At 37.6% G+C, this 20,185-nt stretch overlaps 2 protein-coding genes across 6 annotated transcripts in view; both read right to left on the reverse strand.

The window, feature by feature from the left end:
* Positions 1 to 6,298: 6,298 nt before the first annotated feature.
* LOC110678663 lies at positions 6,299 to 7,399 on the reverse strand. Its single transcript, XM_021851814.1, has 2 exons — positions 6,901 to 7,399; positions 6,299 to 6,840 (listed from the first exon to the last, which is right to left on the reverse strand). The coding sequence occupies exons 1-2, from the start codon at positions 7,372 to 7,374 to the stop codon at positions 6,346 to 6,348; spliced, it is 969 nt and encodes a 322-aa protein (XP_021707506.1). The 5' UTR covers positions 7,375 to 7,399; the 3' UTR covers positions 6,299 to 6,345.
* A 9,983-nt stretch (positions 7,400 to 17,382) lies between these two features.
* LOC5578110 (prominin-1) overlaps positions 17,383 to 20,185 on the reverse strand; it is a 34,905-nt gene continuing 32,102 nt past the window's right edge. For 3 of the 5 annotated variants that reach the window (XM_021852578.1, XM_021852580.1, XM_021852577.1), the window contains exons 6-9: positions 19,863 to 20,146; positions 18,090 to 19,812; positions 17,936 to 18,034; positions 17,383 to 17,602 (exon numbers count right to left, since the gene is read on the reverse strand). In XM_021852578.1, the coding sequence (XP_021708270.1) occupies positions 17,440 to 17,602; positions 17,936 to 18,034; positions 18,090 to 19,812; positions 19,863 to 20,146 (2,269 nt within the window). In that variant the 3' untranslated portion in view covers positions 17,383 to 17,439. Of the gene's footprint in view, positions 17,804 to 17,935; positions 18,035 to 18,089; positions 19,813 to 19,862; positions 20,147 to 20,185 lie in introns of all 5 variants that reach the window. The other 2 variants (XM_021852579.1, XM_021852581.1) reach the window with 2 other exon arrangements.

A 20,185-nucleotide genomic window follows, 5' to 3' on the forward strand; every position in this document is an offset into this window, starting at 1 on the left:
ATATTTTTCTGCTGACATGTCCATGTGAGGGTTTACGGCTTGCGCATGATTGATATAAACACAGAGTTTAATTAGAAAAAACTCAGTTATAACAGAAAAAGAAGACCGTTTTCGCGAGTCTCGTCTCAGCTAAGCACTAAGCCAAATAAAACCCTCTGTTAAAAATATGTGGATATAATATAGGTAACCAAACAGCTATTTTTCTATAACTCTCATGTTGCAGTTGTTTGAATTGTCAAATTTCATATCATGTGGGGCGCAATCGAAGTGTAGGATCTTCTTTTATCAATATTATTATTTTATTATTGATTCATTATGAGGAATGTAATCAGTTCTTGTTTATTATCGGATTAACAATCTGTTACTGCTTCTAAGTCTTTATAATACCGTCGTGCGAGGTGACATTGGGCCACTGTTTTTGCAGCAAACTAGAACCAAAATCATGAAATTAGTGTGGCGAGCTTCAAGAATACTACACTTAAATGGAAACTATTACTGCATATGTCCTTCCAAATTTGTATAGGAATTTTTGTTTATCAGCTCAGTGGGCACTTACGCAGTTCAAGGGTTGATTCACAAATTTCATAACACCAAAAATTTCTATTTTTGACACCCACCCATCCCATCGTACCATTTTTTGTATGGAAATGCTACATATTGTGTATGGTCTGTAACATTCCCGCACTTATCTCAGGGTGATCTTCCATTACCATCGTTTACTATACAAAATCTTTAAGAAGATCCTAATGCTAGTAGCCCGACAACTACAAAAATGAGTAAAGGAAGTGGGTACCGACATCCAATAAGATACTTTACTACATCCTAATTTTGTGAGTATTATAGCAATATTTTTCATAATAAATTCTCCCTTCTTTTCAAATAGGCTGTTCTTCAGAGCATTGCAATGTGGCTGTGTGCATCTCGCCAAAATTAGACGACAACTCCAAACAAAACTTAGGGTCGGTGTTCCCTTAGTGGACAGTCCCCTATAGTTGCACTAGTGGCTTTTTACGGCCGTTTTGCTGTAAATCTTTTCAAAACATTTTTTGACATGAAGGTCAGGAGCTATTTATCTAAGTACCATTGATACACAGCTTGATTTTGTTCAAAAAATGATCGAAATAATGAGTTTAGCTTAAAATTTGAGCTCCCTTGCGCCTATAGTAAACCTATTGTTCCTATAGCAGCACTACTGAGAGAAACTATTTTTTATTTTACGAAATAATTGATGAATTAAGAACTTTTTTACATCAAACGAAAGCTTTTGATCCACACTTTGTAGAACAAATATAAAAGTTTTGTAAAAATATGGTTTTGATAAGTATTTTGCCAACGCCGTGCTACTATAGGGACTAAAATTAGAAATAGTGCTACTATAGGCACATGTATTCCTATAGTGACACACGCGATAATAAATACAAATATTTGAGTTTTCATATTTTTCCCACAAAACCAAGCTTTCAAATGATGTGAAAATAATGACGATAGCGTTATTTTTCGATTTTATACAAATTTTTGTTCTTAGCTATGTGGCTATTGGCACAACGACCCTAGTATGTAAAAATTATTTGCTAAAAAACTAGTTGATTTTTTATCTTCAAATTATTTGAAAAATACATTGTTGAGCCAAACTCGTTAAATACTCATAAAGAATCGTACAATTATCTCCCCACTCTCTAACTTGAATAATTCTCAAAGTGTTATGCATTCGGGGTAATGGCGTTCGGGGTGTGACCCATTCGGGGTAATGGCGTTCGAGGTAGTGACCCATTCGTGGTAGTGGCTTTCGGGGTAGAGTCATAGAGTCAACTCGTAGAAATGTGCATGATTTTTTGGCTCCCATACAATATAAAATATATGTATAAACTGTTTTTCAAAACTGTGTTTTTGTCACTAACATCCCTTCACAAATAAAATTGCAAACATAAAGATGATGTACTTACAAATCATACAGTTTATTTTATTTGTATGGAACGGTTTTATGTTAAAAAAAAATAAACATTATTACGAACTTTTTAGTCGAATATAAACCACCCGATAAGACATATATCAAACTGTTTTGTTCTATGTATGCGCAAACATGAAAATTATATATAACTATTAATAGTTGATAATTAGGTTTACACAAGCATATGTTTTACGTTTCCTTGATTTAGTATGAAAAATTTACTACGGTTCGGATAGATATGGCTGCAGTTGCGCTTTCCGTTGTTTGGAGATAAATAATAAAGAATATTTAGCTGTTTTTAAAGAAGAATTCATTCGCCTGAAAACTCGAAGAGCCCCGCCATCAGGAGAATCGAGAGTAATCCTTCCATAGATACTCAATAATTTTTATGTCTTTCCCAGTTATAACTTTTATTGGTAGAAGCGGGGGGGGGGGGGTAGTGGGTTGGTAACAAATCAGTAAAAAAATGCTACGCTATTTATGGACGGCCCCTCAACAGTCCTTGTTGAGTCAGAATAACTTTCGAAAATGACCTATGAGTTTTTGCTTGCAATTTATTTGAAAAATCTAGTTTCGTAATTGTTAATTTTGAAGAAAAATATGCTATGAAGAACTTGTAATAAACCGTTTGAGCAGCTACACGAAAAAATGTACAGTGAAAAATTTTTTTCATGTACCGTAAAACGGGGTAACTTTGATAATGCGGGTAACTTTGATAGTGCAAGACCCCCAACATAGTAAACGAAATATCGAAGTTTCTGTCAATCAGTTAAGGAAAATGAATGCAACAGTAAAGAGTATTAGTATGACACTTCATGTCAAAGCTATTTTCGTTAAAATCAAGTGCATTTGAGGATTTTTATGCAAATATTAAAAATTTACAAGATTCTAGCATTTTTGCAACGCTCACAAACAATCTGTTCTACGACCACTATTTGATAAAGTCATAATGAGTTCGTCACTTACCCATGACAGCCTAGTTATAGTAGAACATGCATTCGGTCTCAAATCTCTTAGCGAAAACCATTTTTACAAACTGGGACCATTTTTGTAATCTAAGTCAGAAATTTCCATATAGCGTTAAACGCCTAGAGGTATGCAACGCCCTATAAATGTTCCGTGATTCATTCAATCTTGTTCGATTTATACTCCATTATCAAAGTTACCCCAAAACAGAAAACCGACTTTCGATTATATGAAAAATTATACATCCATTCAGAATAAATCTTTCGGCAATCTATCAAGTGCAATCGATAGCTAGGATGTCAGTACTTGTTTTAAAAATATAAATTGTAAATCTTTGAAACAGCATGCACAAATATTGAAGTTTTCTTCGAAAAAACTATCAAAGTTACCCCGTTTTACGGTATAATTAAAAATTATCTTGACAGGAAATTGGTGTTTCGGACAAATTTTCATAATGGAGAAATTTGAAACAAAATTTTCTTCTTATAGCAACTTTTGACCGATTTTCTGAATTTTGTTTTTTTTTTTGCCAAAATAAATACGGTTTGATGATAAAATAAGCATCCTCAAATTATTCCAAACCATAATGATGACCATGATCAACTCCCTAGTCATTTCCAAGTTATTTCAAATTTATTGCAAAAATATTGATTGAATAATAAAGTAGGTTGTTTTCATTAGTTATGTTAACAAAAAAAAAAACACAAAATATTGAAAGTCGGCCATAAGTTGTTATGAGAAAAACTTTTTTAGTTAAAATTTACATCATGAAATTTTGTCCAAAGTATCTTTTTCCTATCTAGATTCTACGATGAAAATTAAGAAAATATTAGAAGTAGTGTTTTTTTGTGTAATTTTAACTTCAAGATTTATTTTTAAATTTTTCATGATAAAAATTGTTTTTGCTGTGATGTTTTTCTTGTAGTAATTTCTCCATAGTACATTTTTCTTAAAAATCAACACTTACTGCGCTAGATTTTTTCTAATCAATTGCATGCAAAAACATATAGGTCATTTTCAAAAGTTGTTTTTGAGTCAAAATTCTCGATTTATATGAGGAAAACACTTATTCTACCATGATGGATACATGTGTAGAATTTAATCCAAATCAAAGACTATTGAGCACGATTTCCACTCATTCTAGAATTAGATGAAATCAACGAAGCTGGTGGTCTAATGGCTACCGCCTCTGCTTCATATGCAGAAGGTCATTGGTTCAATCCCAGGCCCGTCCCTTTCCTCGTACCTTATAGTCGTATCTTTCACTTGCTTCTATCTTTCACTCTCACACTATTCGTTTTATTATAGCACGTATTTCCTTATGCATGATACATAAACAAACTGCTAACCAAAAAGCATTCTTCTCTGCCATGCCCCCTTCCCACAACCCATACACTCCCGCATGAACTGGCGTAGACGCAGTAGTATATACGGTCTACCGTGGGAGCCAGTTTAATGCATCATCAATTCCACCAGCACTTATACACTGAGGGTGTCTGTTAGTCCCAAATAGTCATCTGGTTGGTTCCTTGTGTAAGTGCAGCTGGTTTGGCGATACTGGAGTAGCAACCACGGGCGGCCAATCAAGCTCAAGCTCACTCATTCTGGAATTAGATGAAATTCTTCTGATAATTTATTACAATTAGAGTTTTCTGGATGTGTTATTTTCATAAGACTAAACTTTCCTACGCTTAACGTTTCTCTCTCATTTTGTACTAAGAGCCCCCGCCGGGTCTTCCGGAGACCAAGCCGGCCCTGATTGTTCCAACATCCACCTTTCTGAAAAATAATCTTCTTATGAGTGCTACTTAATAAACATAACAAAAACAAACTGGTAAAACTGACAACGAAGGAAATGGATAGACGTTATATAGTATATTATACCTGAACCATTCTGCGGTAAGTCAAACTGTAAAATTTTAATAAAATTACCTACTCGAGAGTATAATCAGCCGAAAGCATTATACTGCGAGCCTAAGAGTACATTACAAACGTCCAACAAACATGTCATTCCATTCCACACGATTTTATTACAATAAAGATTCCAACAAGGCAATCTAATTTGACTTCTTGAAATGCACATCCAGCTGTCTAAATACCTCATTACAGCTAAAATTTCTACCCAAAATTACGTAATGTGGTTTAATTGCCGCCTCCCGCATCGACTAACTAACAGAAGAAGTCTCGCCACCCGAGCCATCATCCTTCATCGATTCATGCAGGTAAGGCAAGTAGCAATCGTTCGACGAAACTCAACCGTCGCGGCGTTCCACATATCTACTGGTATTCTACCTCACGCACGCCTAGCTAAGCCCATATGGTGCGTCGGATTCGGAAAAGGGCGACTCATTTGAGGTGAGAAATTACTGATAATCACCGGGTGCTACACACATAAACTGTACTCGACCAAAACATCATCAGTGAGAAGCGACACGCTGCCGGAATATGGCTCGCTCATGTCATTTGCGGTCACAACATAGTGAAGCAGAAGGTGTTAGGTGTTAACGAGTAGTTTTTGGAATTATTTTAACCCTCTAATATCTGAATTTTTGCTTTCGTTCTAAATGTGATGTTTTGCTGTCTAAAATCAATTTAAGCACATATTGGGCAATGATTGTTTTTCATTCGCGAGTTTATGAATTGTGGTTTTTGGTTTTTCTTATGTTTGTCATCCCTATCCCTTTTTTATTTTAATTTTTCTATCTTTAATAACGATAGGTAGATTTCTGCTTCATTTTCTCAAATTTTGCGAAGCACAGAGATGCTTAGTATTACGGAGTATCTATATACCTACTTTGCAAAAAAGAAGAAGAAATCATCCCTGGGGTAAGTTTTTCAGCATGTACGAAAATGGCGTTTTCAGTAAAACAAAAATGTTTTGAAAGTCTTAAGAAGAATACAATTATCGTCGTTTTACAAATTTTCAAAACTAGTTTTTTTTTACTCAACATCGAAGAAATGTTCAGGAAACCCTATCATTGCATTGCACTTACTATCTGTTTTCATGAGAAATACTTTAAATTTTAACGAATTTTTTTTTTTATTTTGGATAATTGCTGATGATTGAATGATGTATTCTTAAGGGGGCAGGATCCGTCATTGATTTCGGAATTTTCAAAAGTAGTTTTATCGTTCAAAATAAAGAAAATTGACAGCAAAATGTCTTCACTGTATTCTGTTCATTGAATAATTTTTAGTTTTGAACAGAAAAACTGCTTTTCAAGTTTCGATAATGACGATGATTACGATGACAGAGCGTTAATCGTTAAGCCTTCAAAAACTTTCCTGACATGCGTAATATGGTTCAAAAGAATTGTTATGTTGATTTCAAAGCTATGAAAAGGTACAAAAAATCTCAAAGGGTAACCTCGTTTAAAGGCTGGGTTGGATTTTAGAGGGTTGAATTTATTTCAACTGAAAAGAAAATGATTCTAAACACTAGCGATGGGTCGAAACTCATCCGGGCTGATGGCGTAATAGTTCTGCCATCGATCAACTCGGCTAGCTCTGAACGGATCAACTAAGGGTTCAATCGTCGTTAGACTGATTTGGGACGGATCTTGAAGACTGTCCCCTTGGGGGAAATACGACTGCGGGATAGGCTGTGGGAAGTCAGCTGATGGGTTGGACAGGAATGGACCTTGCGTTGTAATGGTATTTTCCTCGATGACTGGAATCGCTGTGGCATGCAGCATCAACGGCTCTTCGGTAGATTTGTCATGAAGTTCCTGGTTAGGTGTAGGAATAAGGACTGATGGCGTGGTAACTTCAGCAGGGCTGCCTTCTGCATCAGATAGGCTTTCGGGTATTTCATTTCTCAATGTGCTTCGAATGATGCGAGGGGAGGAGATCTTCGTTCGCTTCAATTTCTTCGTGTGTTTAGATTTTTTCGATGTTTCCTCGGCAGATTCGATGGATGGCGATTCCTGTGAAAATGGACATAACATTTACTGAAACATCGATTACATAAGATATCTCCAACCTACCGCTGGATCCGAGAAAGTTGGTCGTGGCTCAATCAGGTTTGTCGTTGCATGAGTTCCAAACTGTCCTGGATGACCACCAATTACCCCTACTCCTGTGACCGAGGTAGCACCTAATCCACCAAAACCCACACCTCCAAATCCACCGCCATCAAGATCGCTGTCCGGTCGAAGGGGAATTTTGATATTGATCGTCGGAACTGCTCCGTAGTAATACGGGTTATAAGCATACTGATACAAGGATTCCATCAGAGGCCTTCCAATGTTGATCTTGACTATTCCAGCCGGAGGTCTGATTCTCGTATCACTATCTTCGAAGGAATCGACCAACGATAGTCCAGTAAGCAACCCAAGCAATCCCAGAAATCGACCTCTCCTGGGTGTTGCTGGATGCAATTGTAACTCCGGTTGAACTATTTCGCCAGATACCGCTAACCACAATGGAACCAAAACTGCTACTGTTTTCAAAAACCGCATCTTCACATTTGCAAGGTAGCGACAAACTGTTCGCGAAGGGGTTCTATGCAGTTGCTTTTAAAACCCAACAGTAGCACCCACATCGGAAAGTGAAAGTGATATCCCGCATCATCTCGCGGAGGCGATGTACAGAAGTTCTCAACCAACAACGCAGTCGTATCTCGTTCATACGAAGTTAATAACTAGGCACTGCTATGTTCAGTCCAATAATATGAATCAATAATTTTCGACTGTCATTGAATTGAGTGTAATTGAAAGATTCATTCATGCCGCGGTTTTGGACTTTCTATCCCAAATCCTTTGAATTCAATGCTCTACAGCAGGAAAAAACGCTGGTTGTAACAATGGAATTGAATAAATGTGTAACAGGTCTAACTGTGAGTGGATTGATTGATTTCAAAAATTTTATTGGGAGTATATCCAAACCAGTGGCAATTGATTTCATATGATAAAGGGAATTGATTAAGTCAATTTCATTTATTTGGGCGAAATAGAATTGGTTTCTAATGGTCACACTGGTAGTATCATTATTTGTATCCAAACTACAGTTAGCATTAGCATTAGCATTAAGCAATTCGTAGGTGATACAGTCCTAAGCTATTGTATGAGGGTTACCTCCTTCCCGTCCGTTACCGAAGTCAAAGATCTGGGACTATCCCTTGTCTCTTAGACAAGATTGACGCATCCTCCAACAGTTGAGAGCTGTCCTTACGAATGCTGAGGAATGGGAAGGAATGATTAACTGAACACCTACTTATGAAAGATGCAGAGAACTCTACGACCTCTCATAGGTATTACGGGATATTGTGTAATGTTAATGGAATGGGAAGGACCATAGTATACGTTTGGTAGACGTTCTAGCACATATGAATAATGTTTTGTCATTAGTTCAGATTGGATCAAACTCACCAAATTCTGCATTTGAAACCTCTCTTCAATTCAACGTTCAATCGACCGTCAAAATAAAAAAAAGGTCTGCGTAAACGATCCTGATGGCTTGGGTCGCCATAACAAAACACTAGACAGCAAGTATGAAAACCGGGAAAAAAATATTTCGGCGGCGCACACAACTAACTCGCTTGCTTGGGCTTTAGGAAGCGCACTCTATTTGTATCCAAACTACAGTTACTCTAAAATGAAAGAATTTACTTTTATTCGCATTAAACTCATCCCGAGGAGGAAAAAATAATTCGCAATAACATACTAATACCATATTTTGGTATCATACCATTATTAGGTATTGTTCAGTTGTCAATACCTCAACTTGGTATTATAACGGTATTAGGAAAACCGTTTAAAAAAATTAATAATAGGGTAAGTAGTTCCCTTAGTTGTGGGTGTTCCTATAGTTGCGGTAGTGCCGTTTTCGCTGATTTTATCACATTAACCACAGAACTGACACTGCCAATCGACGTATTGGCTTGTTGATACACGGAATAGTTGAAAAGAGCGTCCAAATTGCTTTAAAACTGATGAAATATCACTAAAATTGCTAAAACGTTTCTAACTTGTACCAATAGTTGCGGTTACGTGCTCCTATAGTGGAGGATCCCATAAGAAAACAACGGATACCGCAACTATAGGAACGCAAATTAAAAATATACCGCAACTAAAGGAACAGTGTACCAATAGTGGAGGTATTATTTTTCACTGACATGCCGTGGATTACTGCGATGAAATCATTTTTCTCATTAAGTCAATGGCCGTTACTTCCCGTCATAACATTATCATGTACAATAATTGCGCTTCTTGAATTTAGGCGGTTAAATGAGGTTCAGTCGTGCTTAGTACCTCCACTGAGGAGTGTGAACAATGTCAAAATCGTATGATGCAAAAATCATATCATGAAAATATTGGATATATCTAAGAACTCGTACCATTGAATTGTATAGCATAAGGTCCATCGTTTTTATGACAAAATGTAAGTTCGGTGCCTAAGCTAAACATATTGAGGACACTCACACGAGTAAAAATCAGAATCCCAAAATCATGTTTATGTACCCGGATATCATGATTCGTCTTATGAAAATACACCATGATTTGGACTCCCGATACCATGAGTCAGATTGTCGTAACGCAACACAAGTATTATGATTTTGTAACTGATTGCTCGAAATCATGTATCGAATGCTCGAAAATCATGACTTGCGCATCCGTTTCTGATCTAGCTATAGTCATGTCAGTCAACCCGATAAAATGAAAACAAAATATGCTAAAGCGAGATCCGAACCAAGAATCTTCTGATTGAAAGCCTCGTACTTCATCACGCTACCAATTTATCGTAGCATAGCATATCATAGCATAGACTGACTGTACATGTACAATGGTTGCTACTCCACGGGTGAGTATTGCACTTCGATCCAAATGAATAAGGGTTGAGAGTTTGCGCTTACTCGAAGTGAAATTTTAGCAGATCTCATATTATTGATCAATAACGACGACGGCCAAGTCCTTACAGTCAGTTGGGATGGGAAAGGAATATTAGGGTGTAATTATTGTTGCTTCTAGAGACCGAGAATACCTCTGCATCTCCACAATCACCACGGGAAGGGTGTTTATTAGTAAGAAAAGGAGTAGCTCTGGGAGTCACCTTTGGTCGGTGATGTGATCCATGGATACGCTACCAATTTATTGTGATGAATTATTGATTATCGATGCGAATGAGTTGAAGCAAAGTGCACCGCATAGTGTTGCCACGCTGGATGTTACGTTTATGAATAATCATGATTATGACTCCACGAATCATGATTTGTCGTTCTAATATCACTACCTAACCAATTTACGAATTTCATGGCTTGTAAATCTTCAAGTAGGAATCAGATTTTTTTTTCATCCGTGCAGCAATGCCATTAATTGTGAATTTCTGATCAAACTTTGATTCCACAAATTTATATTGGAATCATATGCAAAGAACAAGGTTCCATAATTTGACAACAAATAATCCATGGTATCAACATAGCAAAGAGAAATTACTTTTCACACTTAAGGACAATTTCTATGGCAACGTATTCCCAATACGACATCCTGAACGACAGATGGATTTGGCCAACAATCGGTAATGAATTCCTTGCTTAATGAATAATCAGATGCCACCCCCTAACCTTCTTTCAGTCATTCCTAATGATATTTCTCACAGTTTTTCTCAGTTTTCCGCCTTGATGTATGTCTTGTCGTCCATGACGAGACAGCCTGACTTGACCAGCCACTCACGGTACAGCTTCCGCGCATGCAATTTGGCCATGTTTTGCTAGTCAGTCCGGTTTAACGCCTTAAGGTACCTTATCTTCCACGCCTTTTCTGGGTACCGTAATCCGGGGTAACATTGATCAGTTTTTTGAATATTTGTCAGAAGTTTCATATGAAATTGCAAATTTTATATTTTTGAAACTAGTACTGATACCTATTGTTTGTGCCTATAAGCTGTATTTTGTTCTTTGAAAGTTTTAAGCATGTTAGAAAAAATGTTTTAAACCCGATTCTGTTTTTGCACGGATTTTTTTTACAAAAAAAAAGTTTCAAACATTTTTTTCCGCCAAAACCTTATTTTTGCATCAAACGTCGAGAAATGATGTTACTTTTTTTACACGGTTTTTGAAATTTTGAACTGAAAACTTATTTTGCACGGTACGCATCCCCCGTGCAAAAACAGAATCGGGTGTACATGTTTTTTTTCTTAAGCTGATATGGGGTGACAATGATCGGTAATATTGTAAATGTCGTTACTTACTAAAACCTTGGCCACTGAAGTCAAATATGACGGCCAAACTCTTACAAGTCTTTTACTTGTTGTAATATTTCAAAATTTTAAATACCTTGAACCGCAGAATACGCTTAAAAGTAGGCAATTTCCAAAGGAAATCCTGCATTCTTTATAAAACGTCAATTTTGCTGAAATTAAAATACTTATGAAAGTTTTGTCAACGGAATCGTTTTTGGCGATACCATTTTTATTTAATAGCACATTTTCTTTCCTTGTTTCCATAATAGAACTCATGTGAGACATGAATCTGTGGTACACTGAGGAAAGCAAACGTAAGACTGTCATAAGATTTGCTTATGGAATTACGACACAAGAAAAATCTTTGAAATTCATAAGACCATCGTATGGTTTTCGGCAGATGTTGTTTCCATAATACACCTCGAAGGAATTTCGTAAGATGATCCTATGAACCAGCATTGACTTGATAACAAAATCCATAGATAGTCTTATGAATTACGTTCTGATCCATTCATGGTTCCATAAGACTGTCTTGTGTAATTTGAGCTTTAGATTATAAATTTCAATGAATGAATAATACTAATCCGCGTTAAAAAATAGGTTAATCAACTTGGGAAAATCAAATTTTCATCCATTTTGTCATGTCGCAATTCGATTAAAGCACTTTACTGTAAGCATTAGAATCGATTTGCGATACGACAAAATGGATGAAAATTCGATTTTCTCTAGTTGGCTAACCTATTTTGGACGCGAAGAAGTATATTATAGCAGCGAAACATTATTGAGAAAAGTTGTGAAGAACGCCTGAATTGGTGCAGGTTTACGTTAGGGGCGGATTAATGGATGAGGGGGGTTTGTGATTTCTTACGCGTCATACAAATGGTTTTGAATTTTCATTCAAAAATCTTATTCTTTGGATCCAATTCCTTAATCTGATCGAAAGAAAGTGTTAGTTACTGTGGAATTGATGATAAATAGAAAATATTTACCCTTTGATGCATTAGAAACGGAGTCAGCCAGCGACAAATCAGCAAACACGTCCATTTCGGAAGCCATATTGAATTTCTGATAGTGAAATGGCTGTACCGAGAAAATTTGCCTCACGTGGTTCTTCACAATGATGAGCAATGGGGTTCATAAGCGTTCTTATGGCATTGACAATTGATTGTTATGAAAAAATTACACTTGTCTTATGAATCTCAATCTCGTCGAATGAAATACGCAAGTGTCTTATGAACCAACAAAAAAATAATAAAAAACGCGTTCATTAGTGTGATCTTATGAAAATCATGCGAGATTTTTGCCTCAGTGTAGTGCAATCCATGATCAACGAAATCATTGTTTCGAAAAGTGAAAAAAATACGAACCAACGAAACTCATTTTTTACAAAATCCTTGATTTGTATTAGCTCATGTTTATAAGAAAGAGAAGAATCATTCATGCATTGAAAATATTCCATCGATAAATGTTGATTCTAGCTTCTTTCTAGGAGGGGTATTCCGATCAACGTTACCCCGCTGATCAATGTTACCCCGGATTACGGTATTCCGTTTTCGGTTTTCAGCAGCCTTCAGCGCGCAGCTCGATGGTCTTCGTGTCCTGGAACATCTTCACAACGCGGGACACGATAGAATGGTGGGTTCCAAGCCTTTTGCTGATCCATCTGTGCGACTGACCAGGATTATCGATCACCGCGCCCAAGATTTGCTGGCGTAGATCTTTTGTTTCGAATGCTTATTGAAAACAAGTTGACAGATCGCGATACAATTTTGCTCACATGTACACTCTAAACTAATGTTACCCAAGGTTTCATTAATTTCTACCCACGCGATAAAAAGTTACACCCAAAACAAAGTGTCGCATTTTTTCTGAGTCCATTCTTTACTTTGAAAAAATTAAACATATTTATAAATATTCGACGCGTATATTACATGTCTGCCACGAACTCACTCATTGTTATTTAAAAATGGTTTTGATATGTAGATACTTTTGCAGTGGCCTTTTCATGAATTTCTGTGCCATGGAATGTGGAGTAACTACATCAGTTGGTTGCCGTTCGAGCAGTTGTAGAGTTTTGTACGACGCAACTCAGTCCAAACCACGAACAGCTATTCCTGTAAATAGGGACACAAATTTGTCCCAATTACAGAATTCATTTGTAGAGACATTGTTGCAATCAAAGTAGAGGTGCCAACTAGCCGGGGAAATACGGAGGTATATATTGCTTCTGCTTACTTTCCTGGAGATGTTGAAGATGTGCCTCCATGTTATGTTGGTCATTTTGTCAACTACTGTAAGAAAATTAATGCCCAATTTATAATACTTTTGTAAACTCTATCCGAACAGAGGTCTTTGATCTCACGATCTGTATCGACCTGCTATCGGAGAAGATTGTGAACTGGCATGTTTCTGATGATGCATCATTGTCAGATCATAAACAAATCCGGTTCGATTTTGAAGCTGGATCAGAAATAACAGAAAGCTATAGAAACCCAAAGAAAACCAATTGAGATCTCTATCGTTTTCAATTAACGAATAAGAATTCGTATAACGGTGAACAGTTCACGACTGTTTCACAACTGAAAAATGCCTCTAAATGGATTCTTCATCAAATGGTCTCATCTTATCATGCTAGCTGTCCTATTCAACAAAGGTCATCTAACAGGGATGTGCCTTGGTGGAATGACAAGCTGACAGAATTGAGGAAAAAAACCAAGCGGTTGTTCAATAGAGCAAAGATCACTTTAGATTGGATTGCATACAAAAAAGCCCTAACAGCCTTGACGCTTGTAAATAGAATCGAGAAATCTCTTGTAGCAAAATAAATAGCCGTGATTGCTTTTAATCTCCTTGGGGTTACTTTGGATTAGAAATTGAACTGGTACTCTCATCTGAACAAGGTCCTAAGTAAGTAATAGACTGGTTCAAAAAATCGTTTTTGCTCCACACCACTCATTCGATTCTAGATCAAATTCTGAGTGTCCTCCCAAAATTTGAGCTCATTTGGATGAAAACAGAGACTGCACTAGCCCTTCAAATTCTATATGGGAATTACTATGAGAAAAGCAACCAAATCGTTCAATCGGTCATAGTGTGTGCCCATGTGCTCTTAGAGATTAGAGCTACGTTGAAACTATGAGATACATTCATCAGCTACAACTTTGCCGAAGACCGTTTTCAAATCGGACGCCCCAGTAATTAGTTGCATGTAAGTTAGAATATCCGCCATTGTGGAACATTTTAAGTTTGATACGACGAATAATAACGCTTACGACGAAGTAGAACGAAACCCTACTGGGTCCCCGGCAATTGAGGAATTGAAGGGAATGAAATCGCCGACAATCTAGCAAGACAGGGTGCAGTTTCAAACTTTGTCGGCCCTGAACCGTTCTGTGGTGTTCCTGATTGCACTCTCAGGATAAAACTGGAAAATTGGGAAATGTCAATGGTAGAATCCAATTGGTACGCCACGGATACATCCAAGCAAGCGAAAAGATTCATCAAACCCAGTCTAGCTGTAGCCCCGGCTATACTAAATCTTAATAAATTAAATCTTAGGGTAATAACTGGCCTGATGACCGGTCACTGCCCAAGTAGGTATCATCTTAAAAAGATTGGAAAAATCCAATCCTCTGAATGTCGTTTTTGTCAAGCTGAAAACGAAACTGCTGAGCATTTACTCTGCAACTGCGGAGCATTGCTTAATCAAAGAATGTTGACATTTGATAAAGGGTTATTAAAGCCCTTGGAAATTTGGCAAGGTAGTCCCAATAGGGTAATAGACTTCATTAAACGAGTTGTGCCCAGTTGGGACAGTGTGACACATCAACCAATGTCTACCACATCTCAATTGTGGAAGGATATTTGATGAGAATCAAATAAAATATATGGTCATACCACAATATTCCTAAATAATGGAAACAGTGGTTCAATGGCTCTACAGATGAGAAAAAACTACAACAGTAGAAACAGTATAGGATGACGAACAACTAAGTTTATACCATCAAATATGTTAAAAAGTGAACTACATATCGTATAATAATATGCGCGTCCAAAATGAGTGAATCACGTAACGTATAAAAATAGGCATCCACATATTCGTATGTCAAAATTGGATAATATGTCAAATATAAAGCAATGAATTACAACATGTAAGGTACCCCGGGGCAAGGGGGACCTAGAAAAACAATAGTTTAAACAAATTGTTCAATGTAATTTTCAAATGGTCAAATTTTACAAATCATACAAGGTCACATGTTGGTCACATATTTGCTGGTGTGTGCATAAATTCAATCGAATAATTTTGAAATTGTAAAAAACTTAGATAAAACATAGATTTTTAATTTTGAGTACATATTTTATGTACATAAGGGATCGACCATAAAATACGGAACGCTTCAAGAAGAAACAAACAATTAATGGCATGTCACATCGCACTTAATATTAACTGAAAATATCTCACTTAAAGCGTTAAGAGGTATAAACATGTTTAAAATATGTTCTTGCAAAGTAGTATATAAAGTTTTAATAATTGACGAAGTTGTAAACACTTATGTTCTCTAATTATTGTTATCCATAGCAGAAAACCATTTAATGGGATGGAATTCTTTTCCAAAACTACTAAATTTGGTAGTACGGCGAGATGGACCACCCTTGGTCTTAGCCTGAAATAAGCAAATAAAAAAACAATAATTTGGTAGTAAGATCAAATAAAGTTCAATAAAAATAGAAAAGTAATCGTTTTCATGATGCATTTCAAATTACATTTATTTCTTTGTTTAATTTTCAATTCGTATTTAAATATAAAAACAAAAAAAGGGAAAAACTCTCAAACAATTACGTAATTTGCGATTGATGTTTTTGGATAAAAATTATTAGTTTGAATGTTTTATTGCTTATCTCTAGATATGTGTTTGATAATGTAGAAAAAGTTGTGATTCTGGTGCATGTTTTGATAGGTCCACTTACCCAGGGTGTAAAGATATTTCTGGGTAAGTCAGACCATAGAAATTTTTATATGAAATAAAAATATTATAAGGGAATCTGGAGTATTATGCACCCTAGAGGCAAAACGACCCACGGTGCTCTCCTAGGCGAACTGATTGTGATTTTTTTTTCATCAGGGACGTCGCACTATTGCCTTGTTTGTACCACACTACTCAAACAAGGCAACAGTACGACGCTAAAAATAAAATCTCTCACAGTTGTTCGTATGCACGCTTAGGAGAGTCGAATTGGGTAGCCGAAGGAGATGTAAGGTTGTGAAGGAAAACATTGGATCGTGACAGACTTTGGTTTCAGGTTGGCCGATTACGTTGCAGAATCGTTACCCGTCTAGCGTATTGAGAGTCGTGGGATCGAAGCCCACCAGAACGATTCTATTATTTTTCACAATTTTTTATCTCAATTTGTCCAAATTGACTTTTGTGTCAATATTTTCAATATTTTTCGTATTATTGTATCTACAACTTACTAGAAGAATACCCCCTTGAAAAACTTTTCCTATATGAGATGACGGAAGTTTCCACTTACTCCGAATTCTTATTTGCCCTGGGGTACCTTACACAGAAAAAAATCCGTTCTCGTATCCGTGAACAGCAGACGTGAACTCGTCAACAAGCAAAAATACACCGTGAACTAGATCATGTTTATGTTTAAACATGATAATAGTTCATGGTGTATTTTTGAAAGTTCGCGTTTTTCAGAACTCTTTTTTGAGCGTGTATATGTTCTCCACTACGATTCATTAACGGCAATATGTGTTCACAACAAAATATGACGTAGTTTGTACAATCTTGATTGAGTCTTTGAATAAGTCTTTGATAAGCAAGCACGTTATTTCTGATGAATTGAACGTGTTTTCAAGTGTTCTTGCAACGTTTAGATAAATATAAATGTATACAGTAGCCGCTAAAAGTATGGGCGTTACAGCATTGTCGAATTTTGCCACACATAGGAAATAATAGAATTACTAATAAGTTGCTGTTGCAGTTATTTTAAGCATATTGAAGGTGTTTCAATAATTAAATTGATTGTTGCAACACTCGATGATGCGATTTCATACTTTTGGCAGGTAGTATAAATTTTAATTTTAGATCGTGTGCAATAACTAATTAATCATACAATGCCAATTTATCAAATTTGTTAGAGACGATCATGTAAATATGCTAAGTTATCTCTTGTGACCCGCAGATTGGGAACCACCGCGCTAACTATATTGCGCTTATCACCACCGGTAGTATTTCATACCAATAACAGGGTCATTCGAAGCATACCGCCAAAATGTTGCATCATTTTCATTTCAGTTTTTATTAAACATACCATTATGAAATACGATAGTAAAAAATTCAAATCAAACACTCCCGAAACCTGGTCGGATCATCGCCGTCAAACTGCAGCTCTATATACTCGATAACAACCTCACCATCCCGGTAGGCATCCACATCGTCTGCGATGATATCGTCATCCGTACAACTTTCCTTGGCGGCAGCAATATGCACCGAAACGGATCTGCGGGCAGTTTCAAGAAAAGAACAAGAACAAGGAACGCAAGACAAGGATCGATGATTTCTCTGACTGCTTGATCGGCGTCTTAAGGAACGCGAGGTGAGATGGAGTTTCGGAAAAGATTGGCTGGAGGACTACCAATTGGACCTATCTATGTCCGGAAGCACGTTCACGGAGGTGCCAACCGATGCGGTCATATGTGGTCTGTTTGGCGGGAAGCGTCAATGGTTTTGCCAATTCGGATGTGCGGGTCGGGAAGAAAGGTTTGAATTTTGAATTAGTTCACAGTGCATGGCAATGAGGCCGTGAAATGGTTGTAAGAAGTACGATAGTTACCTTTGGGTGGACCAGTGGCTCGAAGTGTCCTGATGTGGGTGTTGTTGTTGGTGATGGTGGTGATGTAGTCGTGGATCCGAACGAGTTGAACTGGAATTTCTGTGTTAGAATGTAATTGATAAGTATTTAAGGTGATTTATAAAAGTGAACTTACCCGTAGTAATTGCTATTGGTATGCTGAAGTTTACCGGACAGCATCTCCAATCGACGATAGGTGGTCGACATCATCAATGAAACAGGAGTTGCAATTGCCCACAGAAATAGGCACATAAACGAAGAAAACCACAGTCCATTCATCGGGTCCATGATGTGATGGCAAAACAGCATTCGCAATGCGTCGAATATCTCAAACAGTGGTCTGCAGCTAGCACATTTGTCGCTTAAAATCACATTTGTATGATTTCGATAAGCCTCAAAGTGGCCCTTCAGTCTACCTCGAAACTGTTCACTTTTGTTATGACAAACTTCTGCTGATTCGGCGTCCAAGTAGGATTGAGCATTGCGTAGATGGATCAGGCTCTTATTAACTTGAGTTGCCCAAGGAGAGAGCTGAAATTCCAGAGCGGTCAAGTGGTACACTATATCTCCACGAAGTTGCTCCAGCGGAGCTAAAAGTGAGATTTGTAACCGTTTCGCCCGACTGCCAAGTGTAGCCATTCTGGAAGACGTAGCCACATCCTGAATCTGCGCAGATACTCGCTGCAGTTGATCAATGAATGTCATAACGTCTTTGTCTGGTGAGAGCTGCGTCAAGTCCATTCGGAATGCAGTCAGGTTGATGTCCGAGTCGGTCAACATGTCCTCTAAGATCGCATGTATCTGATTTGTGAAGCCCATGAAGGGGGTTTCCGTGGCAGCTAGCTCCTCAATAGCATGATCTAAATGTGGGTAACTGTGATAGTCCATGATGGATGAGATATTCAGCAAACCTTCCAACTGGAATGTTGCGAAAGTGCCTTTGTTCCGTTGACATTCGTTGATTGCGGCAGCTAACGATACGTTAACGGAAAATGTCTTGTTCGGGTCGACAGATCTAAGTATTTCATCGATAATTCCCTTATGTGGTTCAACAGGGTAGATAAGTCCAGGCTTATCCACGAGTTTACCTAGAACAGTGTAGTTTGGTTCATCGTACAGCGGGTTACAAATGAAGACTTGGCCGTGGGCTCCAAGCAGCATATCAACCATAGCAAATACCGACAACGCCATACTTGCCATACAAATCACGATTGCTCCAAAGACTAATGTGATCCCAGCTTTGTTATCAGCATGGCAGCATCCACAACTCAGTGCTCCTAGCAGGATAAATGTAACTAGTAATGTGCAGACAGTAGCCGATAGTCCAGTCAGCCACAAAATGCCTCCCACCTCACGATAATAATCGAAAAATGAATCTGAAAAGTTTGCAGTCTTCGAAACTTCCTCTATCAGATTGTTCAAAGTATTTGAAAACGTAGTGGTCGACAGCAGTGTAGTGTTGCTCAACTCTTCCAGGCAACCTTCGATGTGTTCCTTGGAAGGAGCAGTCATATTCTTCAGCTCCGTTTGGTAGTTTCTGAAGATAGAACGAGCCAACGTCAACTCCTGTGTCAACATCTTCATTGTACTGTTCTTGCCGGCCTCTCCCATCGACATCAACTTAGCTAATACGGGATCGTTTTGCAGCTTCCGTATCTTCTCTATTAGTCCGGATTCTTCAAAGTTCTTGATCTTCAAAGTTTCGCAAAGGGGTCGATCTCGATAAGTACACTGTCGCTGCAGCACAGATAGTTGTATCTGCAGTTCGTCTAATCGGTACTCAGCCTCGTAAGAAATCTTCGCAGCTCTGGCGAGTGTCTCCTGAAGAAGGAATATTCTCCTGGATAGATTGTTGCTACCTGTAAATAAGTTTATTAAAATGTAGATTGTTGAACATACGGAGACTTACTCGTGCTAATCTCCATGATCGATTCAAATATAATATCTATCCCAGTGAACAGTGACAGATGATTTTGAATGGGTTCCCCTAGCAGCTTGTCCAAATCGTTAAGGTCACTCCGTATTCTGTCCACCGTCGTAGCCAGTCCTTCAAACAGGATAAATGATATCTGCTGTTCAGTATCCTTGAGAAACGTCTCCGCATCGGTTAGCGATGATCGTACTACCATCGGTGTCTCTTCGATCGCAGAGGCAATCTGCTCGTTTGTTACGAACATGGCAATCACACTTGCTCTGAAAAGATCGAAATTCAGAAGTCTTGAGCACCTCACT

The sequence above is a fragment of the Aedes aegypti genome, chromosome 3 (assembly GCF_002204515.2).
Source record: "Aedes aegypti strain LVP_AGWG chromosome 3, AaegL5.0 Primary Assembly, whole genome shotgun sequence".
NCBI classification, from domain to species: domain Eukaryota; kingdom Metazoa; phylum Arthropoda; class Insecta; order Diptera; family Culicidae; genus Aedes; species Aedes aegypti.

Excerpts from the sequence above, each read along its gene's own strand:
- LOC110678663 (XM_021851814.1), bottom strand. The coding sequence starts at position 7,374 with ATGCGGTTTTTGAAAACAGTAGCAGTTTTGGTTCCATTGTGGTTAGCG. Across the intron at positions 6,841-6,900 it reads CAACTTTCTCGGATCCAGCG|GAATCGCCATCCATCGAATC; the intron begins GTAGGTTGGAGA and ends CCATTTTCACAG.